Below are 22,068 nucleotides of genomic sequence, written 5' to 3' on the forward strand. Positions count from 1 at the left end.
TAGCTTGTGAAAGCAAACACCTTGTTCTTTCCACAATGGTGCGGTTCATCCTCTCGGCAACTCCATTTTGTTGAGGAGTCTTCTTAACTGTCTTTTGATGCCGAATACCTTGGCTACGACAATACTCATCAAATGGCCCAATGTATTCACCACCATTGTCTGATCGGATGCACTTCAATTTCTGCCCTGTTTCTCTTTCAACCATGGCATGAAAATGCTTAAATACTTCTAGAACTTGATCTTTAGTTTTTAGTAGAAAAACCCAAACTTTTCTTGAATAATCATCAATGAAAGTAACAAAATAAAGTGCACCACTATGTGTTCTAACTTTTAAAGGACCACAAACATCCGAATGAATCAACTCCAAAACATTTTCTTTTCTAGAAGCAACATTTTTATGAAAAGAAACTCTATGTTGTTTACCCGCCAAACAATGAACGCAAGTTTTAAGATGTGTACCTTTCAAACCGGGTAGAAGCTCTTTCTTGAACAATACTTGCAGCCCCTTTTCACTCATGTGGCCAAGCCGCTTGTGCCACAATTCGGTAGAAGTATCATCTTGAAGTGCATTGACAACACTTTTACAAATTTTTCCTTGCATCGAATAAAGTGTATGAGTCTTCTTACACTTAGCCACCACCAAGGAACCCTTTGTGAGCTTCCATATTCCATCACCAAATTTGTTGTTGTAGCCTTCATCATCTAGCTTCCCGGTAGAGATTAAATTGAGGCGAATGTCGGGAACATGCCTCACATCTTTAAGCAACAACTTGCAGCCCAAATTTGTTTCCAAGCAAACATCACCCATGCCAATAATCTTGGACAAACCTTCATTACCCATTCGAACAAAACCATAATCTCCTTCGGTGTAGGTAGTGAAGAAATCAACTCGAGAAGTCACATGAAAAGAAGCACCGGAATCAATCACCCAATTGCTCTCTTGGCCCACAAAATTGATACAATCATCTTCACAAACGACCATGAGATCACCATTGGTAGTAACTGCTGTTGTGTCTTCTTGCTTCTTATCCACACTTTTATCACGCCTTTTCTCTTTATTCTTGAGTTTTCGGCATTCTCACTTCATGTGCCCTTTCTCATGGCAATAATGGCACTCAATGTCTTTCTTTGAAAAAGAACCATCTTTCGATTTGTCACGGCTTTGATCACGACCATGAGGAGTCTTACTCCTCCCCCTTGTTTTGCTTCGGCCTCTCACAACAAATGCTTCTGAATGAGAGGAACTCGCTGATTTTCTTCTTGTTTCTTCATTCAACAGGCTACTAGTGACTTGGCCCATTGTGACAACTCCATCGGGCACCGAATTACTGACGGTCACAACCAAAGTCTCCCAACTTTCGGGCAAAGAACTAAGTAGCATCAAAGCCTGCAACTCATCATCAAAAACAATTTTCATAGAAGCAAGTTGGTTAACAATACTCTTTATTTCATTCAGATGTTCTGGAATAGGGCTGCCTTCTTTATATTTTAAATTAACCAACTTACGAAACAGAAAAGCTTTATTTGTGGCTGATTTCCTATCATAAAGGCCCTCTAATTTTTTTCATAAATCATGTGCTGAAGTTTCAGTAGCAACATGATGAAACACACTGTCATCAATCCATTGACGGATAACACCAACGGCTTTTCGATTAAGCCTATTCCATTCATCATCTTTCATACCCTCGGGTTTGCCAGAATCACCCTCAATGGGTCCATATAAATCTTTACAAAATAATAGGTCCTCCATTTTAGTTTTCCAAGTTACCCAATTGCTTCCATTGAAGCTAGACATGCGACCCACATTCCCCTCCATTGATTTACACAAATAAATAAATCCAAATAAACCGTAAGCTCTGATACCAGTTGTTAGAGAAAAACGATGATTCCCCACAAGTAAATCAATCAATGGGAATAAAAACTAATGCGGAAAAATTAAATCAAAGGCAACACAAGAATTTTTACGTGGTTCCCTCAATGTGAGGTACGTCCACGGGATCGAAATCCAATTCCACTATCAACCAAATAAGTTCCAAACGATTACAAACGAGACACTAATGGTCTCACAAAACCACCCTTAGGTGAATTCCAAATAATCACAAATAAACAAAGAGGAAAGACCTCACCAAATAGATGAACCAAAAACTTCTGAATCAGAGTTGAAGAAGATCCAAAATAACAAATCAAAATAGAACCGAAAGCCGAACCACACGAAGCATAACTGACCCAAACGTTTGACTCCACTGAATTGCTCTCAATCAGCCGCAGCACATTATCTCACCAAGATGAATCAATTGGCAGCCACACTATTCCACCCAAGTATTATTTCACCAAGGAAAAGATGTATTTGCTGCCACTTTTTCTTCACAACTTCCACGGAGCAAAAAAAAACATAAACAATATATATGTATATATTGTGAATTTAGGATTTTGTAATCAAATCTAATTGTATCCAAATTAAATTGAATTTCCTCAAATATAATATATAAAAATATATTATACCTAAATCAAGTCAAATTAAAACTATTTTAATAAACCAATTGTGTCACAGGCTCCATACCTAACAGATATCCATTTAGACACGGTTGAAGATCGAATTGGATATCTGCGGCAAGCATTGCAGTCGACTGTACAGAAATGTGTAATTGCTTCTTCACCGCCTTCTACAGAGAATCTTGAAATTCAAAAGGCAATCCAGACGCCTGAGGAGAATCTTGAAATCAACGATCCAGTGGCTGCAGCAACGCTTTCGGAGCAAGAATCAGATTCTGAAGATGATGATGACGATGATGATGATGATGTGAATGCAAAGAAGAACAAAGTGCCAAAACGAATGAAGGATGCTGCACGGAAGATGTTTACGTCAAAAGTGATGAGAATGTATCAGCGTCTATCATATTGGAACTCTATGAGTGTTGAGAAAAGGCGGGGATTTCTTGTACTCAGAATTTGCGATTTGAGAGAACATTTTGGTTCAATCAAGGATGGTTTAGCCGCAAGAACATTCTCAGAAGCTATAGGGTTTGCTCAAAAACACAAGACTTGGAAGTTCTGGCCCTGTTGCTTTTGTGATGAGAAGTTCAATGATTCAAATTTGCGAATGCAGCATATTGAGCAGGAGCACAAGAAATCAAAGTTACGATATGTTGATCCACAAGAAGTCGATGCCAATTGGGCCCGCATGCTTGTCAATGGTACATGGAAACCAGTGGATATCCCTGGAGCTCAGAAAATTATTGAAGAACAATCAAAGAGGCAATCGGCTGATCTTGTTGGTGACTCTGATGCGAATTTGCAGCCTCTGGCCTGCCCGAATGATCAGAAGTGGCCACTATCTAATAATGTTGAGCGTGCGAAAATTCTTGAAAGAATTCATGATGTGTTCCTATTGCTTCTTAGACGCAATTGTCTTTCTAAGAGTAATCTTGAAAAGGTGATAGAGGATGCCATGGATGAACTGCGTAATTTTGTTCCATTATCGCAGATTCACATTCATGGCCTGCACCAAACACCTCTCTGCATCTGTTTTTTGGAGGTTTCCAAGTTAAAAAAAATCCTTCAATTCTTGCACCTTGTGTCCTATCTTTGTGGCTTAAACAAGAACCCTTACAAGGGTAGTTCCTCAGATGATGTACTTGATGAGTATAAGATCGAGGAAATTGAAATTAAGGAAAGGATTGTTTTTAATGGTGACTCATCGTGTCTCCTTATGGATGAACGTTTACTGCAAGGGGAGATTAAGTCACCTGCAAATGGGGATGCAGTTGCAGATGATGTTTCTGCAGCAACTTGTACCATTCATTACGAAGAAGTTGATGTGCTTCCAGGTAGTGATGCTTTAGTACCTTGGCTTTTTGGTCCTTCAATTGGAGAAGCTTTAAAATCATGGACAGATATACAAAAAGCTATGAAGCATCAAGTAGTGAAAGTTATTCAGCAAATTGAGAATGAATTTTGTCTGATAGAAACATGGAGAAGAAAGAAAAGTGAACTAGAGAATGAAAAGCAAGCATTACTGGCAGTTGAGAGCATCTGTATTGAGGAGCTTAAGAAGAGGACGCAAGTTACAATGCATATCCAGCAAAGTTATGCATCCCTCTTGAGGAGACGGCAAGGAGAACTTAACGGGGCAAACAATGATGCCATGTCCCAGAGCAGTAGATTTGAGTTTGATGCTATATTGAGCATACTTATAGATGCTCAAACTCTAAATGTTGAGCACTCCCAATTGGAGGCTGTTCTGACTGGCAAAAGTTCTTTGAAAAGTAGTGACCACGTGCATCAAGAAGATGCTTGCATTACATTGGCAATCACGAGACAATTTAGGAAGGGACCATCTGCAGAGGTAGCTATGTTAGTTTGGGCCTTCAAGCCAGAGGCAAATAAGCCTTAGATTTGACTCTAGATATAATGAACTTTCCATATTGTGAAAATCTGGTATACCTTACCTTATCAAGGTTAGATAGTTGATCATATATCAATCACTGGTTCAAATGCTTTGCAACTATCCAATCTTATGAATAGTTCAGGAGTATCAATTAATGCTTCTTTTCTCTATTACAACTTGCATTGTTTTTACCAATCTGGAACTAATATACTATATACTGTGATTCCTAATATTTTCCTTATTCAACTTGTTTATATTGCATATTTCTCAGGCATGATTCCTGAGTTTTGATTTTTCTCGAGTAAAGTTTTGTGATATATATATTCCTGTGCTCATTATGCTCAATCCTGCACTGCAGTTTAGCAGACTTCAAAGATTGGTCATGAGGATTCTTAATGTTACACGGCCGCAAGGGGTAAAATTTATGCAGGCACCTATGCATGACTATCGGTTCATCATTGTCATTCATGCTGGTTTGATTTGTTTACACTGCATAATTCTCTGCAATGTTATCCAACTTCCTTGGATCTGAGTTTAAATTTGTCAGAATTTTTCTATTCCAGGAGCAATTTGAGGCTTTGGTTGACGAAGACGCAAAGCAGAAGGCAGATGCTGTAGGAGAAGCACTTTTAGCAGAGATTGCACTGGAAGACGAGAATAATATTAGCAAAGCAGGCACTGATACAAAACTTCCACAGAAAAAATTGAAGTCCAAGAAACAGAAAAAAAATCAGAGAAAAAAGGACCCAAAGGTTTTTAACTTTAGACTCTGGTTGTGTTTTTTACCATACAGGTTGCTGTCATGTTTGTCTTACATGTTTCGTACAAGTTTAGTCTAATACTCATAGCATTGCAGGTAACTCAAGGTGATGAGCTATATGTGCTGCAAGAGGAAACTGAAGAACAAGTGTAAGTCCTCAATTGGCTCTCAGCTGCCGATAGCACTGTAGAAAATTATTTAAATACCACAGATTTTTTTCTGCTATTAACTCTAATGCACATGTTGAATTTAACTGGGTTTTAACCTTTGTCTTCCTCCAGTCACTTTCCTGTGGGCTACGATGGTGATTCTCCGAGTTCTGAGATTGTTGTTGCTGTAAGAGCTTATGAATTGGGGCTACACGGAGAGGAACTTGAGCATGAAGTGGAGGAAAGTAAGCTTGAAATAAAAGGAGGAAAGTAAGCTTGAAATAAAATAAAATAAAATTGGCATGCTATACATGTTGACAGGGACATGTGCAAATGTCCGGGACTTGTTTGGATGGTTATATTCCCAAAGAAATATGCAGCAGTACAAGGGCTTTATGCCTTCTTAAAAAGTGACTCGTTATGTACTACATATATTCGTCATTGTTTACTCTCTGTGGTTGTTTTACTGCCATTATGGCATACATACATATTAAGATATAGATAAAATGGGGCATTTACAGGCAAGTGCTTGTGTTTTGTAGTGTGTTTTGATCTGTCATAGGTGGGAAAATTTGCTCCTAGGAAAGATACTCTGAATAATTAACAAAAAAAAAAAATTGCTGAAGTAAAATAAAAGCAAATATTGAATTCAGTGTTCCATATTCTTCTTGAAATAAAAATGAGCAAATATAAGCCTGGCATATTGAGAGCAAGTTGAAGGAGATTACGGACTGTTAAAATTTTATTTATTCATTTACCCAAGTAGTTGAAAACTATGGAGGGCCTGACTTCTGGTTTGTCCACAATTTTCAGGGACATTACAAGCACATAAGGATCTTCCAGATACATTAGGGCCGGGACTGATAAATGATGGTGAAAACAATTGCTTTTTAAACGTGATTGTACAGGTTGGTGTTCTGTTCAATGAGCTTTCTTTTTTTTGGGGGTCCCGGTATAAATTTTCTTTTCTATCCCCCCCCCCCATTAGCCAAAATATGATAATGAATTCATTTTCAACCTTTCCATGAATATACAGTCTCTCTGGCATTTAAGAACATTTAGAGGCGAGTTTCTGAGCATATCAAAATCTGTTCACGCGCATATCGGAGACCCTTGTGTTGTTTGCGCAATATATGATATTTTCACTGCCCTGAGAGAAGCTGCAAATAAGGGAGGAGCAGCTGTTTCTCCTACCAATTTAAGAATTGCTCTGAGCAAATTGAAATACAATGGTAATTTCCAGGAAGTAAGTTGACAATTTTGATGGTCTTGTCATCATATTTTCACCCTTCTCCAAAGTTCTAAATTTAGACGTCACTTCTATTTCCTATGCAACTTTTGTTACTGACTTGCTTGATTTTACAGGGACAGATGAATGATGCTTCTGAAGCTTTGTTAGCTATTTTGGACATTCTTCATCAGTCATTTACTTGTGGTTCTGGTGTTTCTAGTACTAAATCACCAGGAAGCAGTTGCACAGGCTCTTTTGATTGTGCTAGTGATGCTTGTATAGCACATACAGTTTTTGGAATGGACATATTTCAAAAGATGAACTGTCACTACTGTAATACTGAATCCAAACAAATGAAGTTTACTTCATTTTTCCACTACATAAATGCAGCTCAACTCAGACAAAGAAAGGCATGTTTTTTCTGAAGCATTTTATGATAAACTAGCAATTTTTCCTGTTACAGTGGAAAAAAAAAATCATTTTAGATATCGCTTTTAAAGTTTTGTTCTTTCCCAACTCAGAGTGACTATGCAGAGAGCCCTTTTGATGAGCTTTTGAAACTTGCAAATGAGCATTATTGTGATTCTGAGGTAGGCGGCTGTGGCAAATTAAACAATCTCCACCATATTCTTTCAACTCCTCCACATGTGTTCACAACAGGTAAATGAAAAGTTCTTGAAAATATTTCATTATGTTTTCTGTTCTTTGTTTACTAGTTTTTAGTTTGTTCATTGCAGTTCTTGGTTGGAGTACTAAAGAGGATGTAGATAATATATCTGCAATATTGGCAGCTCTGACAACTGAGATAGATATTGGTGTAATCTACAAGGGTATAGATCCAGGGAACAAACATTCTCTTATTTCAATGGTAAACTTGCCTTTGCTTTATACTCTTCTCTCATTTAATTCCTTTTTTCATGATGGATTTAGTAAACAACTTTTCCCGAGTTCTGTTGGTTATGGGCTTCATTTAAAGTCACTTTTTAATTTTTCATGTTGTGAAATATTGGCTTAACAAAATGATAGAGCTAATTTTTATTTATTTATTTATTTTCCCTTTCTCTTTCTATTCCATGGAAGAATGTCTTGATTGATACTCAATTCTCATTCTTTTGCTGGAGCATAGCAAATGCACTGATACTAGTTTGACATCACTATGCATGTTTTTGGACTAAATCAATAACGGGACACAAGAACAGTTTATCTCATTACCAAATTTCCTTTCAGGTTTGCTATTGCCCAATACACTTCATCTGCTTTGTTTACAGCCGTGCGTATGAAAAGTGGATTCTGTTTGAAGATAAAACTGTGAAGGTACATTCAATTAAGTTACAAGGTTTTATTCTTATATCTTTCCTTTCATTTAGTTTGTATAATTTATGTTTAAATTTGAACAGCTTATCGGTGGTTGGGATGATGTTCTTGTTAGAATTTACCACTTTACTCCTCCACCTACCATCTCCACTAGCACCCACTTCACCTACCACCTCCACTACACTACACCTACTACCACCTTCTCTTCTATATATAGGAGTTGTAATACATAACACAATATTATCAATACAATCAATAATAATACATCAGTTATTTTACATGGTATCAGAGCAAGGTTAATACCTTAGTATTTCTCGCTTCACTGGCGGGCGGCAACCTCGCCTTGGCCGCCCGCCGGACCTCAACCTCATCAATTTCCTCCCTCCCCGATCTCATCAACACATTCTGTGAAATCACTTCTACTTCCCGAGACGAAGCCCTTTTCTTCCTCGAAAGCCACAACTTCTCTCTCGACTCCGCCCTCTGCACCTTCCTCGAACCCTCCGCCACCGCCGCCGATCTTCCCATCCTCCCTCCGTCCCCCTCTGTGTCTCGCTCCCGATCGCCGTCTCCGCCGCCTTCGCTCCGCTCGCAGCAGCCCAACCGCTCCAGTCTCCGATCGCGGCAGCCCAACACGAAGCCCTCGGGGAGTCGTTCTGGAGGCATTCGGACGTTCTCCGATCTGAATCGCCAGTCTTCGGATGGCTCTGGTCGTGACTCTGATTACGAGCCTCAGGAGTCCTTCACTGGCGGCGAAAAGAGTGGAATGCTTGTCCAAGATCCATCCAAAGTCCATGATGTGGATGCGATTTTCACTCATGCTAGACAAGCAGGCGCTGTAGAACTATATCATTTTCTGGAGTAATGGTTTCACAGTAGATGATGGTCCATTGCGGAGGTTGGATGATCCTGAAAATGCTTCATTCTTGGAGAGCATCCGAAAGTCGGCGTGTCCAAAAGAACTTAGGGAGAGGAAGGCATCTTTTTGACGCTCAAACCACATGGGCACCCCACTTTCCTTTTCCTTTTATATTTTATTTTTCGTAATCCTTACCAAATATTCTCACCTGCCGACCACTTAGTCACCACACCCTCACTTTCCTTTTTTTTTTATTTTATTTTATTTTATTATTTTCTCTCCACTCAATAACAGTCACCACACCCCACTTTCATCATCACTGCCCCATATATCTATATATATATATATTTCTTTTTATTATCATATCTTACTCAAACCCCACACCATTATCATTATTATTATTTTTTTTTTTGGGCGTGTTCCCCTTCTTAAAAAAAAAAAAAAAAAAAAAAAAAAACCACAACCCTTTTTCAATTTGCACAACAACCATATTTTATTCATCTTCGGGGCTCAACCCCGATCACACTTTTACACCAAAAAAAAAAAAAAAAAAAAAAAAAAAGCAACAAATCAACCACATCCACAGGCAGGATTTTCTTCTCTACTATGCCGCCGGTCTTTTCTTCTTGCCTCCGTCCTGGGCGGCCCTTGACGGTGTTGCCTCAGTGCTTCCTAGTCCACCGAGCACGTTCACTACTCCCTGCTCCTCCACTGCCGCATATGGCGGTCCTCCAAATCGGAACATCACGGTGGCCTTCCGCTTCAGCTCCTTGTTTTCTGTCCTTAGCACGCTTATCTCTGCTCGCGCATCCTTATACATGCGTTGGAGCAGAGCCAGCTGGGAGTTTAAATGCTGCACCTCATTTGTCCTACTCTGCAGCCGGTTCGACAGGTTTGTGACCGCCGTCATGCTTTCCACACATGCCTTCAAAGTATACTGATTGGCCTCCACATCCGACTGCACTGCCATTCTTTGCTCCACAGACCGCATCGGAAAGTTCAACGGGGCAAACTCCGGGGCGCTTGGTTGAGTTTCCAGTGCCACCGCACCAGTTCTCTCTCTCGTTGACTCGTTAAGGTCGGGAAAGAGGGTGAGCAGCCCGCGGGAAGACGATGAAGCCATTTTCTGGGCAAGTGTTACAGACTCTCTCTCTCAGAAACGGAAGAGTTTTTTCAAAGGATTTTCGCAGTTTTTTTTGTCTCAGCCTTTTGCCTCAGCCTCCGTCTTATAGCCGAGGCAGCCACGCGCATCGCGCGCCTCTTGACGCCCGACAAACTGGCACGCCTTTTCATGGCACATCTTTTGATAAAGTGGGCACGCCTTTTGATGGCACGCCTTTTGAAAAATTGGGCACACCTTTTGAGGGTGCAACTTTTACAACGGTCCGACATGACCCCATAAACTGTCCCGACATTTGATTCCGGTTAGCATCTCCAACGGTCCGACATGACCCTATAAACTGTCCCGACATTTGATTCCGGTTAGCCTTTTTCAACGGTCCGACATGACCCCATAAACTGTCCCGACATTTGATTCCGGTTAGCATTTTCAACGGTCCGACATGACCCCATAAACTGTCCCGACATTGATTCCGGTTAGCATCTACAACGGTCCGACATGACCCTATAAACTGTCCCGACATTGATTCCGGTTAGCATACAGTGTCCTCTACAACGTTATGACACCACCATACAGTGTCCTCTACCACGTTATGACACCACCATCCAGTGTCCTCTACACCGTTATGACACCACCATCCAGTGTCCTCTACCACGTTATGACACCACCATCCAGTGTCCTCTACCACGTTATGGCACCACCTTTCAGTGTCTTCACCAACGGTCTGACACGACCATACAGTGTCTCCTATCCTTTTTTTTTATTTTTATGTATTTTCTTGTTTTGTAACTCTCTCCAAACTCAAGTTGGTTAGTTCCTATCCTCCTTGAGTTTGCGGGGGGCTGTTAGAATTTACCACTTTACTCCTCCACCTACCATCTCCACTAGCACCCACTTCACCTACCACCTCCACTACACTACACCTACTACCACCTTCTCTTCTATATATAGGAGTTGTAATACATAACACAATATTATCAATACAATCAATAATAATACATCAGTTATTTTACAGTTCTTGCCCTGTGTAAACAAACGAAATTACAACCCCAGGTTCTGTTTTTTGAAGCTGTAAACTAGTTTTTCTCTGGATATACATCATTGGAATACACTGGAGTTAATTGTTAGCATTTCTGTTAAAACTGTATTTTTTTGAGGGTTCATTTTCATTTCTGTTGCTTTTAGCTTTGTTAGAGAGAATAATCCCCTGTATAAATAGAGTAGGGAGGTGTATAATAGTGCATTCATTGTATTCAATAACTCAAATTGAATAAGAATTCAGTCCAAGTTTCTCTTCAATGCCAGCTTCATACGGCCAAATCATATACAACAATACTATGAATCCAAACTTAACTATCCAAAAATTATCCAAAATTATTATCTTGTGGTTTAGATTTATTCTACATATGGACCCCACACTATACAAATTGAATCTCCACACAAACTCCCACCCAGAAAATTCTACATAAGTTTGGCACCACGGACTTTTTCAATAACATATGTTGCTTATCTACGTTGAAGTAAAAACCCAAGAAGAGAAATGAGAATTTTATTCTGAATAAAATACAATATGCCATTCTCAGCAGCTTACTAACTTCATATAAGGTAATCAAAACTAGTCACAGCTTGTGTCCAACAAAATGATTTCATTCCTTTCTCTCACAGTTCAATCAATGAAACAAAATTGACTCAAAGTTTCATTCCTCTGGTTATTTGCAAGTGCAAGCTGGTTTGGGATCAAATGTACTGAACACTGTTGGAGCATATATTGTACACAGGTGCTACACAACCCAGATCATGAAGTAGAAGTGTCTGGTGCAAATTCACTTGCCGCTGGTAAGAAAACACACAAACTGTCTTAATACACAGGGGTAATAAAAATACATAATCCAATACTGAATGAAACCAAAGGTAAAGAAAGGAGGATAATGACTACAAAGATTCAGAAGTAGATAAACAACAGGCAAGACTAAAACCAGAAATTGTCATACAGACACTTTTTTTTGGGCATCTTTTTAGCATCAAAATTGCAGCAGAAGCAGATTGACAGTGGTTTACTAGCAAATCTAAGATCCCCATGAGATGGTTGGCTATAGATTTCCAGGTTGATGTTCCTCCCAACTCAAAGCGAAGAAAACCAGAAAAGGTTAGAAGAAAAGATTGATATCTTGAAATTAGCTTGTGGGAAAGCTTCCCCCTCTCTTTCCACAAAGCACAAAGCCAAGTCAATCTCATTCTAAGCATGGGTTTGAAATTAGGTTGTTTCCTAGGCCTCCCCAGTTGTGAGAGTTTTTTTTTTTTTTTTTTTTTTTTTTTACCTAGGGCCTAGGTTATGTTTTTGGGACCTCCTCTTGTTAGAGGAAGCTTTTTTGTTTTTCCAAGCTATCTTTGAGTGTCTTTGTATGTCCTTTTCTTTACAAAAAAAAGAAAAAAAAGAAGAGGTTATAGACTTCATTTCTCACTCTCATATGCCATCTCATAGATACAAGCTATAACTACACACATATAGATTACACTACAAAGTTCTATATATATATATATATATCACAAAGAGCACATTAGTGGATTCATTAAAAACTGCAATAGCTTTTGCACCAAAAAACAGTGCTCGAGTGAAAAATAATAATTACTGGTCATCAGTGGATTTTAATGCGAAAGTGAAATTAGAAAAAATTGAGTTGATTGACTAAATGCAACCTTCTTATCATCAGTTTTCGTATTAGAAAAATAGAAATCCAACCTTAGAAGAACATATTTTTGAGAACTGACAAGTTCATTATTCAGTGGCCAATAGCCTATTTTGGGTCCAGTTACTCCGTCTCAACTTTTAAACAAAGATAAATCTAAAAGCATCAGAACGTGAGATAGCCAAACCATGCCAATTCAGCAAGAAAATCAAAAGAACTAACCTTTGGATGCAGACGGAACTACAACAATATGCATGGTTGTATTGTTGGGAGGAAGATCTAACCGGAGTGGGCTAAGCTTTCCATTCCATGGATTGCGCAAACACACAATAACATCCTCCAACCCTGTTTCTTCCTCCAACTTTTCAGTCAATTCCTCCAAACCAAGCCCTTTAAAATGAAAAGAAGGCTCTTCCTTACCCTCTTCAATTTTCCCATCATCATCATCCACAACACTATAGTATATAATCCGGCCTTCAGACTTCACGGGCGATCCAGAATCATTTAACTGCACATATATATATATATATATATCACATCGAAGACGGGTACTTGTTAAAATTCCATATCATCAATACTATTTGTGCTACAGTGAATATGTAAAATATCCAAAACAGAAACAACATTGATATGATTTTGGGAGCCTAATCTCTCATTCACTTATTGAACAAACAAATGTTTCTTGTTAATCATCTACACATGGAATAGATCAACACCAAACAATCAAAATCCAATGAAATACACAATCACATATAATAGTCACAGTAATAAAAACACAATTCCGATACAAAGAAAAACAACGATAATGTAATTGAATCGAACCTCGAGTTTAGAAGATTTGGGAGACCTAAGATAGAAAGAAGGCGAGATGGGTTGAGAGGGAGACACAGAATCGGATGGAGTTGGTGGGTCAGGACGAATCTCAACAACATCAACTTCCCACAATATCCAATCTGTATGCCTCTGAGGAATATCATGCGTGATCGAATTCCTCCACGGCGGTAACCCCCCATTTGCGCGAAGGTAGTTTCCGTACCTCGTTTTGAGGCGAACCTGAAACCCATCTCGAAGCGGCTCCCATTCGACCTTCGAATCCAATTTTTTGGGAAGCGTTTGAGAAACTCTCCGTCCAGTCACGCCGAGAAGGTACTGCTCGTCTGTGGCTGTGAGGTATTTGCCGTAACAGCTCTTTAATCGGATTACGGTGTCGATGCCATCGACGAACTCGACTGTCCATTTGGCTCTCTTGATGGAGCCGTGGCGATCTTGGCAGACCGATTCTTGGTCTTCTTCTGCTAAGAGGAACTTGTCGTGGTGGCTTCGGAGACGAACGGTTTGGGCTTTGTGGAAGAGCTCCATTCCACTCTGAAAAATCGATCGATGGGATCACACAATTCACAACACAGATCGGATCACGAAACGATTATTACATTTGTGAAAAAAATTAATTAATTATTTTAATTATTAAATGGAGGTGGGTATGATCAGGGTGGTTTCTGGGTTTGTGGGGGGGGTTGAGATGTGAATGAGCGGATGTGTTACGCAAGAGAGTATCGCAATGTTCGGATTCTGGAAGTTGACGCAACGTTATGTCCTGCTGGTGGTGCCCTGATATATCGGGAGTGTCTGGGAAGAACTTTTTAATTTTTATTTTTTTTGTGGGGATTAAAATAGTATTAAAAGATAAAATAAATTAAAATAATTAATAAAATAAAATATCATATCAAATTCATAATTATTTTATTTTTTCTCTCACAAATATCACATCAAACTATAAAAAATCTAATTTTTTTTCTAAATACAAAAATTTTAATTTCTTAAAATAATTAAAAACTAAAATAACCTACTAAAATAATAACTTTCCAAACACCGACGTCATATAACAAATTCAACCTTATAGGAGTTTAGGAGTGAATTGTAAAAAAAATATCCAATACTTGTCCTATAATCATTATTTTATATTTTTCTTCTAATATTTCACATAAAACAATCATTTATTTTGTTATGAGCACACAATTAATTTCCATTAAAATTTAAGTATAATTTTTGGACTTAAATAATAACATTCTAAAAAAAAAAAAAAAGGTGGAATTAAATTGTAGGAGGTGAATTGAAATTTTTATTTATTTTGTCATCTTTTATAATATAAGGTCTATTTCAATTTTAAATTTTTTATATTCTAACTAATCCAAATATTATACTTAAATATTTTTATATTTTGAACACTAAATAATGAGTAAATAAATAAATATATATAATGGAACCATATAACACCTCGTCAATTTTGATTTTTAAATGGGAGAATTACAATTTAGTGGCTTTAAAAAATTATTTACAAATATATAGAAATGTTTAAAATTTTAATATTAATTATTGTAAAGTTCATCAATTGTATGTAATTTTTTTTTTCTAAACTTATAATGATTTTTCTTTTTTCTTTTTAAATCAACAAAATGGAGAGTTCAATTTGATTCTAACATCTCATTTGAGAATAGATTATTTTAGTGATTTTTTTTTATATATTTTTTACAAATAAAAAATAAAAAAATAATATAATAATTTATAATAACTTTTTAATGAAAATATTTAATTTTCAATCGAGTCCTAAACCTACCATGAAATTCGATTCAGCAATGCTAGGTGGCTACAAATTCTGTGGCTCAAATGGCTCAAAAAATCAAAAACAACGTTGTTTTGGGTGCACAACGACGCAAAACGGCGTCGTTTGGATAGTTTCAGACTATTTGAATCACAAAATTTGTGACCATCAAACATTTTTCAATTCGATTAAACAAACCTATTGCACCCTGAAATGTCAAACATTTGGGCCACCAAATTTTAGAACAAGTGGCCTACTACATTGTAATTGACTTCACCTTGAGTTTGGTACAAAATACAAGTAGGATCAGAGTGGCCCCAATAAAGTCAGTCTTTCGAAATTTTACCACTCAAATCATTTTTAATTAATAAGTCGAAGGTGTTAAAATATAAAAAAAAAAAAAATACTAATAATTACACCACATGATTAATGGTTTCGTAGCACAGAATAAAAAGTAAACTCATATATTATTTATTTATCTATTTTTTAGAGTTGTACTGCACAAATAAAATAATTTTGACAATTATTGAGCATTAAACCAACCTAGTTTATTAATATGTCTGCAATGTGAAAGTGGGACACTAATTTATTATCAGTACCTGTCTTCCGCCGGCGACAACCGACGGCGAACCGGTGTCTGGAGACCCTGTGAAATCATCGACCGAGGAAGAAAAGCTTGATGCCGACGATATATTTCTGGACAACGAATCCACATGATCCGATATACATATATCCACAACATCCACTCCCCACAGCACCCAATCTTGAGTGGCAGTTCTATGAGGAACATCATGAGTTATAGAGTTCCTCCAAGGCGGTGTGCCTCCATTGGCTCTCAAGAACTTCCCATCGCGAGTCCTCAGCTTTACATTCAATCCTTCTTTTATAGGCTCCCATTCAATTGAAGCGTCGGTTTTTGTTGTTGTTGAAGTTTGGAGGACCTTTTTTCCAGTCATGCCGAGGAGGAAGGGCTCGTCAGAGGCGGTGAGGTAGAGGCCGTGGCAGCTCTTTAGACGGATGAGATGGTTCTTTCCTTCAATGAACTCTACCGTCCACCGTGCTTTGTTTGAGGACCCGCTGCGGCTTTGCCGGACCGTTTCTTCATCTTCATCAGCCACTAGGTACTTTCCGAAGTGGCTTTCCAGTCTCACGGCTTTCGCTTTGTCGAAAAACACCATTCCATTCTGCATTCGAATGCTCTAGACTCAGCATTTATTTAACCTTGCCATATGGACAGTTTTTTTTTTTTTTTTCTAAAGGCAAATTACACCAACCATCCTTATATTTTGCAACTCGTATTATTTTGATATCTATAGTTTTAATTAGTTTAATTTTGATAATTATGTTAAATTTTGTGTTAATCTTGTCCAAATATTTTTGATAAAAAATTATGATCAAGTTGTTTGATCTTAAGTCACTCAATTAATCAAATTGATAATTTTATTACTAACAATTCATGTGAACATTTGTCATAAAAAAATATATTAATAATTGAAATCAATTTTAGATAAGGTAAAAAATTCAATGTCAAAATTAAAAAAATTAAAAATATAAAAACTAAATTCACGTAAGAAGTAAAATACAGAGACTAGGGGGTTGTTCATGAATAGTGTAATTCTTTAAAGTAGGTTCAATTGTTTAGGAATACCTGTTTTCCACTTGCTTGGGCAGATCTGTTAGAGACTATCGACAACGAACGGGCTTTGGAATCAGCAATATCATCTCGACTTGAAGAAAAGCTGGAATGCCCAGATCCATCAGAGACTATCGACAACGACCGAATGCTCGAAGAAAAGCTCGACACCGGCGATACATAACTCGGCAACGACTCACACGCCGATAGAGACACATCTATCACATCCACATCCCACAAAACCCAGTCTTGCGTCGCTGTCCTGTGAGGAACATCATGCGTAACCGTGTTCCTCCAAGGTGGCGTCCCCCCATTGGCTCTCAAAAATTTACCTGACGATTTTGTCCTCAGCTTCACAAAAAACCCTTCTTTTATAGGCTCCCATTCAATGGAAGTATTCATATTTGTCGCCGGAACAGTTTGAATTACCTTCTTACCGGTAACACCGAGTAGGAAAGGCACGTCGGAGGCGGTGAGGTATCGACCGTAGCAGCTCTTGAGTCGGATAATGTGATTCTGTCCCTCTGGAAACTCAACGGCCCATTGGGCTTTCCGGGAAGTCGCATTTCGGCTTTGCCGGACTGTTTCTTCGTTTTCGTCTGCGATTAAGTACTTATCAAGGTGGCTTCGGAGTCTAACAACTTTGGCCTTGTTGAAAAACTCCATAGTTGATTTTCTTGCTGTGTTTTTGTGTTGGAATTGTGGCTAAGTTTTGATTTGTTTTGGGCTTAAATAGAGTTTTTTTTTTTTTTTTTTTTATTATTATTATGCATCGATGACTTGGATGAGTTGACTAGGAAGCTTCAGAGATGCTTAAAGTTAGTTGCCATTAAAGACAGGTGATTAATTGATGAATATGTGCAAGTTGAGAGTTCTTAGACTAACAGTATTATTGACATGGATGGATATTCCACACGGTTTGGAAATTGGAATGTGTCAAGTCATGTACCCATCAAGAAGTTAAGTGAAAACAATTCACGTACATAGGGTCCTTGTCCTATAAGAATTTTTATTTTTGACGATTAAATTTTTAATTGTTAAAAGTCACTATTTAGTCGTTAAAAACTTTTAACGACAAAAATATTTGATCGCAAAATTAGTCGGGGAAGAATTGTCGGGAAAGATCATTGGTGACTAAAATTATTTTAGTCGCCAAATGTACTGTATTGCTGACTTAGTTTTTAATCGTCAAAAGGTTTGAAATAAAATTAAATATTATATTTTTGGCGGCTAATTTTTTTGTCGCTAAAAGTTCAGTATTTTTAACGACTAATCATTTAGTCGCGGAAAAGAGTTTTAGCTACTAAATATATTAGTGGCTTAAAGTAAATAACAATGTTTTGACTACTAATATTTTAGTCGTCAAAAGTCAAAATTTTTTTTGCCTACTAAAGGTTTAGTTGCCTAAAGTCTTATGTTTTTAGCTAGTAAGATTTTAGTCGGCAAACATTTTGTGTTTTGACTACTAAACATTTGATCGCCTAAAGTCTTACATTTTTTTGCTACTAAAGTTTTAGCCGCCAAAAGTTTTTTTATTTCTTCAGCTTATTTTTTTAGCTACGACATATTTTAATTGTTTTTTGCTACAAAATATTTTAGTCACTATATGTTTGTTTTTTATTTTTTTTTATTTTTATTTTTATTTTTATTTTTTTGCTACTAAATTTTTAGTAGCCAAAACTATTTTCCGAATTTTTTTTTAGCTATTAACAATTTAGCCGCCAAAAACATGCTCTTATGTTTCATCGCAAAATTATAATTTATTCACAACCTGTCTATATTCCCTGTAACCTGTAACACGTATATAAACAAAACAATACATATAATAACCATCATTTCACAACGTAAAATTATCAATCATGTCACAGTCCATATTACTTCCAGCCATCTAAAAATAAATAACTTTAAATGTATATATTCCATACAAACTAACTATTATCCAAACTAAAATTATATTTCCATACAAAAATCCAACCCGCCATATACAAAAAATATATTTACTACTATGCGATATGGCCATTTGGCGTGGTACTACTTACCATTATAATCTGTACCACAACAAAAGATGATCTATATGGCACACTAGCAACTATCAGTTGGATTACAAAAGTTATATGCATCAGTAACGCAAATATTCACAAAAGCAAAGGAAGACATAGCTAGTATGATTATACAAAAGCGTCAAGTGTCCTCCATAAACAAAAATGTAGACTATCCACAAGTTCACGTCAAAAGCCATCTACAAAAAATAAAAAACAATTTCACCCATTACAAAATATCAATTCATTCAGGCATAAGAAAAAGGTCGTAATAACATGCATTTAAGGTAAAACAATCTATAATTTTTTTTTTCGAAATACAATCATATGTATGTATCATGAAAGATTTATTCCAAACTTGATTTCAATTTACAAATAATACAATTTTTAGGAGTATACCTCTTCATAAAATAAATTTTTATGAGTAGAATGTTTTGGTGGTAAATTTATTTTAACTCTTTTTCATTCTCATTTTCCTAGTCAAAGTAAAATCATTGAGTAATCTACAGGGTTATCTCCATAACCATATCATGCTTTTTTAATACGTTTACCACCCAAATGACCACCGTGTATGATGAAACAATGACATCATTTATAATGAAAATGTTGAACATTTATTGGATATCAAACTTTCCCTTTTTCGAATCAGTTTAAGTCGTTTCCGGCTCAAACTCCCAAACTACGTGTGCTAATGACATTCCGTCTGTTGTCACAAGTTCTATATGTCACGGGGAAGGTGGCCGTGACATCCGTATGGTGGTTCGGGGGCTGATTCGCATTTTTGCCCCCTTAATGTCCTTTTTCGATTAAGTTTAATGTATTTTTGGCTCCAACTCCAAAAGTACGTGTGCTAATTACATTTTGTCTGTTGTCACAGGTCCTATTTGTGACGGGAAAGGCGGCCGTGACATCCGTATGGTGGTTCGGGGGCTATTTCACATTTTCGCCCCCTTAACGCTCTTTTTCGATTAAGTTTAAGGCGTTTTCGGCTCTAACTCCCAACCTAAATGTGACAACTCTCACCTCTAATTAGTGTTAATTTGTGTTTAAGCATGATAAGTAATCGATTATGATGAAATCCTAAGTTGTTTGTGTGAGTGTGTTGTTTAGAATGCATTTTTATCTGTTTGTTACTGAATTATCTGTTCATATTTTAACTTCGAATTGCGAATTGAAAGCCTTATCGGCGACCGATTCAGATATTGATTAGTGTTATATGCTAATTGGGATTTATATAATTTTATGGTAGGGTTAATTAAAATTCAATTTGGAATGATTAAACTAGAATTAATAATGTTAAATTACTTTAACTTGAGTTATTTGTACTTTTGCCATTAGTGGGCCTTTTCAAGGCCATTTGTTTGATTTCATGTTTGGCACTATCATTTTATCATCTCCTTAAGACCAAACCGTGGGATAGAGGGAGAATAGGGGAAAATTGAATTCATCTAGAGATTGACTTGAAAATTTAGAGGAATTGAAGGAGAATTGCATGTTTAAGCTACCACACTTGGAATTCAAGACTTAAGGTAGGAAATTCATTCTCTTAATTGTGAATTTAAGTTGTTATATGCATGGTTCATGGAAAAATTGGTGATTAGAGTCAAGAAATAGTCTAAACAGTTGAATTGAGAAACAATGTTTGCATGCATGTCCATATCATTGAATCTTGAGATCATTTTCATGTGAATTTCCACATGCATGTCCATGTTATGGTTATACTATGGAAATTCACCATGTTTTTGAGTTCAATCTTGCATTTGATCATGCTTTGGAGGATTAGAGTTCTTAAGAACTCATGCATGTTATGTTCTTGCATCGTTCTTTAAGTCTACATTGGAATTTGTGGTCAAATGTCACACCTTTGGGCTTGATTTTATAAAATGATCTTTAAAACATGTTGTAATATGGGTTTCTAAGTGTTTTCTAGAAAATTGGCCCCAGAAAAATCGAGTTTGAAGCTTTTAAGCTTGAGTTTTGTGCTTGAGGATCAACTTGGAAATTCCAGATTTTTGATCTATGCTCGAGCGGAGGACTTCACGCTTGAGCGTACACTCTGAGCACATGCACTTCCGCTCGAGTGTCGAGAGTCATGCTCGAGCGTGAAATGCATATGCCCAGAAGTTCATGTGTTTTGCAGGTCCGCTCGAGTGAGGTAATCCGCGCTCGAGCGAGGGTCTGAGTCTCACGCTCGATCGTGGGTCGAGTGTCCATCGAGCGTGAAAAACGTGCAACCAGTACTTTTTTATGAGTTTGTAGTTCGCTAGAACGAGGGAAGTCACGCTCGAGCGGAGCTTCTTTGTTTGTATGTCAGCTCGAGCGGAGAAAGCCACGCTCGAGCGAGACCCTTATTTTCAGCAAATTTTGAAAAATGTTGTTAAATGCCTTTTTGCATCATCATTCCATCCTAGGCATTTCTAGGCCATGTTTAAGGTATCTTAATGAGGATAATGTTATAGAATCACACCAAGTTAAGATAGGGGCTAAGTTGTTAATCCCGAATGTGTAATTTAGCGTGTGTTCGTTCTGCAACTGTGTAGGGTTGGCACCCGAGGACGCTGGTTAGCCTGACTATAGCCCAGTAATCTGTGAGTAACAATATTGTAAAGCTATGTTCAATTATTATTATTTACTGAATGATTAACTGTACTGCTTTTTGAAATGATATTGTTTACTGAATGAATATTTGTCCTAATTTATGAACTGTACTCGTGGGATCCATAGCAACTGACTGTTATTACTACTGTTACAGAGATTTCTGTCAGTTCCAATGTTTGGAACTACTATTGTTTACTGTTTTGATGGCCATCAACTGACTGTTCGGTCTATTAAGACCTATTATAATGTTCTGCTATTGGATGTACCACGTATGATCGCTATGATTTCTGAATGACTGATATGGCATGAAATATGAGCCATTGATTGAATAACTGATCTACTGATGCAAATGACTGTTTTATTTACTGAAAGGACATTCATTCTTAACCCCTTTACACAGTTGTTATTCACTGGGCTTTAGCTTACTGTTTATATATGTATTTAGGTGGCCAGGCACCGGACCGAAGCTAGGAGCGTCGAGTTAAGCTCATGTTTTGTCCAGCCAACCGTTGTGCCTCACTTCGAGGTTCCGAGTCTGCTCAAGCCAAGGCTGTTTTTGGCTGTTCTAGATTCACCCTTTTGTCTCTGTTATGTTTCGACTGTTTAAGATTTGACTGTACAGTTATGGTGAGGGGATTAGGTCCCTAACCTTGATGTTATGTGTATCTGATATGTATATATGTTTATGGTTA

General features: G+C 37.4%; 2 protein-coding genes across 2 annotated transcripts; one reads left to right on the plus strand and one right to left on the minus strand.

The window, feature by feature from the left end:
- The first annotated feature begins 2,568 nt into the window (after positions 1–2,568).
- Positions 2,569–11,119, plus strand: LOC114267946 (uncharacterized). The gene is made up of 13 exons (XM_028209042.2): positions 2,569–4,345; positions 4,746–4,802; positions 4,951–5,139; positions 5,244–5,296; positions 5,429–5,541; positions 6,110–6,204; positions 6,333–6,542; positions 6,662–6,937; positions 7,049–7,187; positions 7,265–7,395; positions 7,755–7,841; positions 7,925–7,945; positions 10,835–11,119. Exons 1-13 carry the CDS (start codon positions 2,834–2,836, stop codon positions 10,898–10,900), a joined length of 2,949 nt encoding a protein of 982 aa, XP_028064843.2. The 5' UTR covers positions 2,569–2,833; the 3' UTR covers positions 10,901–11,119.
- Positions 11,120–11,305: 186 nt separating this feature from the next.
- LOC114267947 (uncharacterized) lies at positions 11,306–17,493 on the minus strand. The gene is made up of 5 exons (XM_028209043.2): positions 16,755–17,493; positions 15,706–16,290; positions 13,330–13,872; positions 12,730–13,015; positions 11,306–11,653 (listed from the first exon to the last, which is right to left on the minus strand). The coding sequence occupies exons 1-5, from the start codon at positions 17,403–17,405 to the stop codon at positions 11,616–11,618; spliced, it is 2,103 nt and encodes a 700-aa protein (XP_028064844.2). The 5' UTR covers positions 17,406–17,493; the 3' UTR covers positions 11,306–11,615.
- Between the last annotated feature and the right edge of the window lie 4,575 nt (positions 17,494–22,068).

Source organism: Camellia sinensis, chromosome 1 (assembly GCF_055761805.1).
Source record: "Camellia sinensis isolate YWXY chromosome 1, ASM5576180v1, whole genome shotgun sequence".
Taxonomy (NCBI): Eukaryota; Viridiplantae; Streptophyta; class Magnoliopsida; order Ericales; family Theaceae; genus Camellia; species Camellia sinensis.

What these genes read in the sequence shown, in the direction of transcription:
- LOC114267946 (XM_028209042.2), top strand. Translation starts at nt 2,834, where the DNA reads ATGAAGGATGCTGCACGGAAGATGTTTACGTCAAAAGTGATGAGAATG. An exon ending in AGAGAAAAAAGGACCCAAAG is followed by an intron (nt 5,140 to 5,243) that starts GTTTTTAACTTT and finishes ATAGCATTGCAG; the next exon opens with GTAACTCAAGGTGATGAGCT. An exon ending in TTTTAAACGTGATTGTACAG is followed by an intron (nt 6,205 to 6,332) that starts GTTGGTGTTCTG and finishes ATGAATATACAG; the next exon opens with TCTCTCTGGCATTTAAGAAC.
- LOC114267947 (XM_028209043.2), bottom strand. Translation starts at nt 17,405, where the DNA reads ATGGAGTTTTTCAACAAGGCCAAAGTTGTTAGACTCCGAAGCCACCTT. An exon ending in CCCAAGCAAGTGGAAAACAG is followed by an intron (nt 16,291 to 16,754) that starts GTATTCCTAAAC and finishes ATTCGAATGCAG; the next exon opens with AATGGAATGGTGTTTTTCGA. An exon ending in TTGTCGCCGGCGGAAGACAG is followed by an intron (nt 13,873 to 15,705) that starts GTACTGATAATA and finishes TCGATTTTTCAG; the next exon opens with AGTGGAATGGAGCTCTTCCA.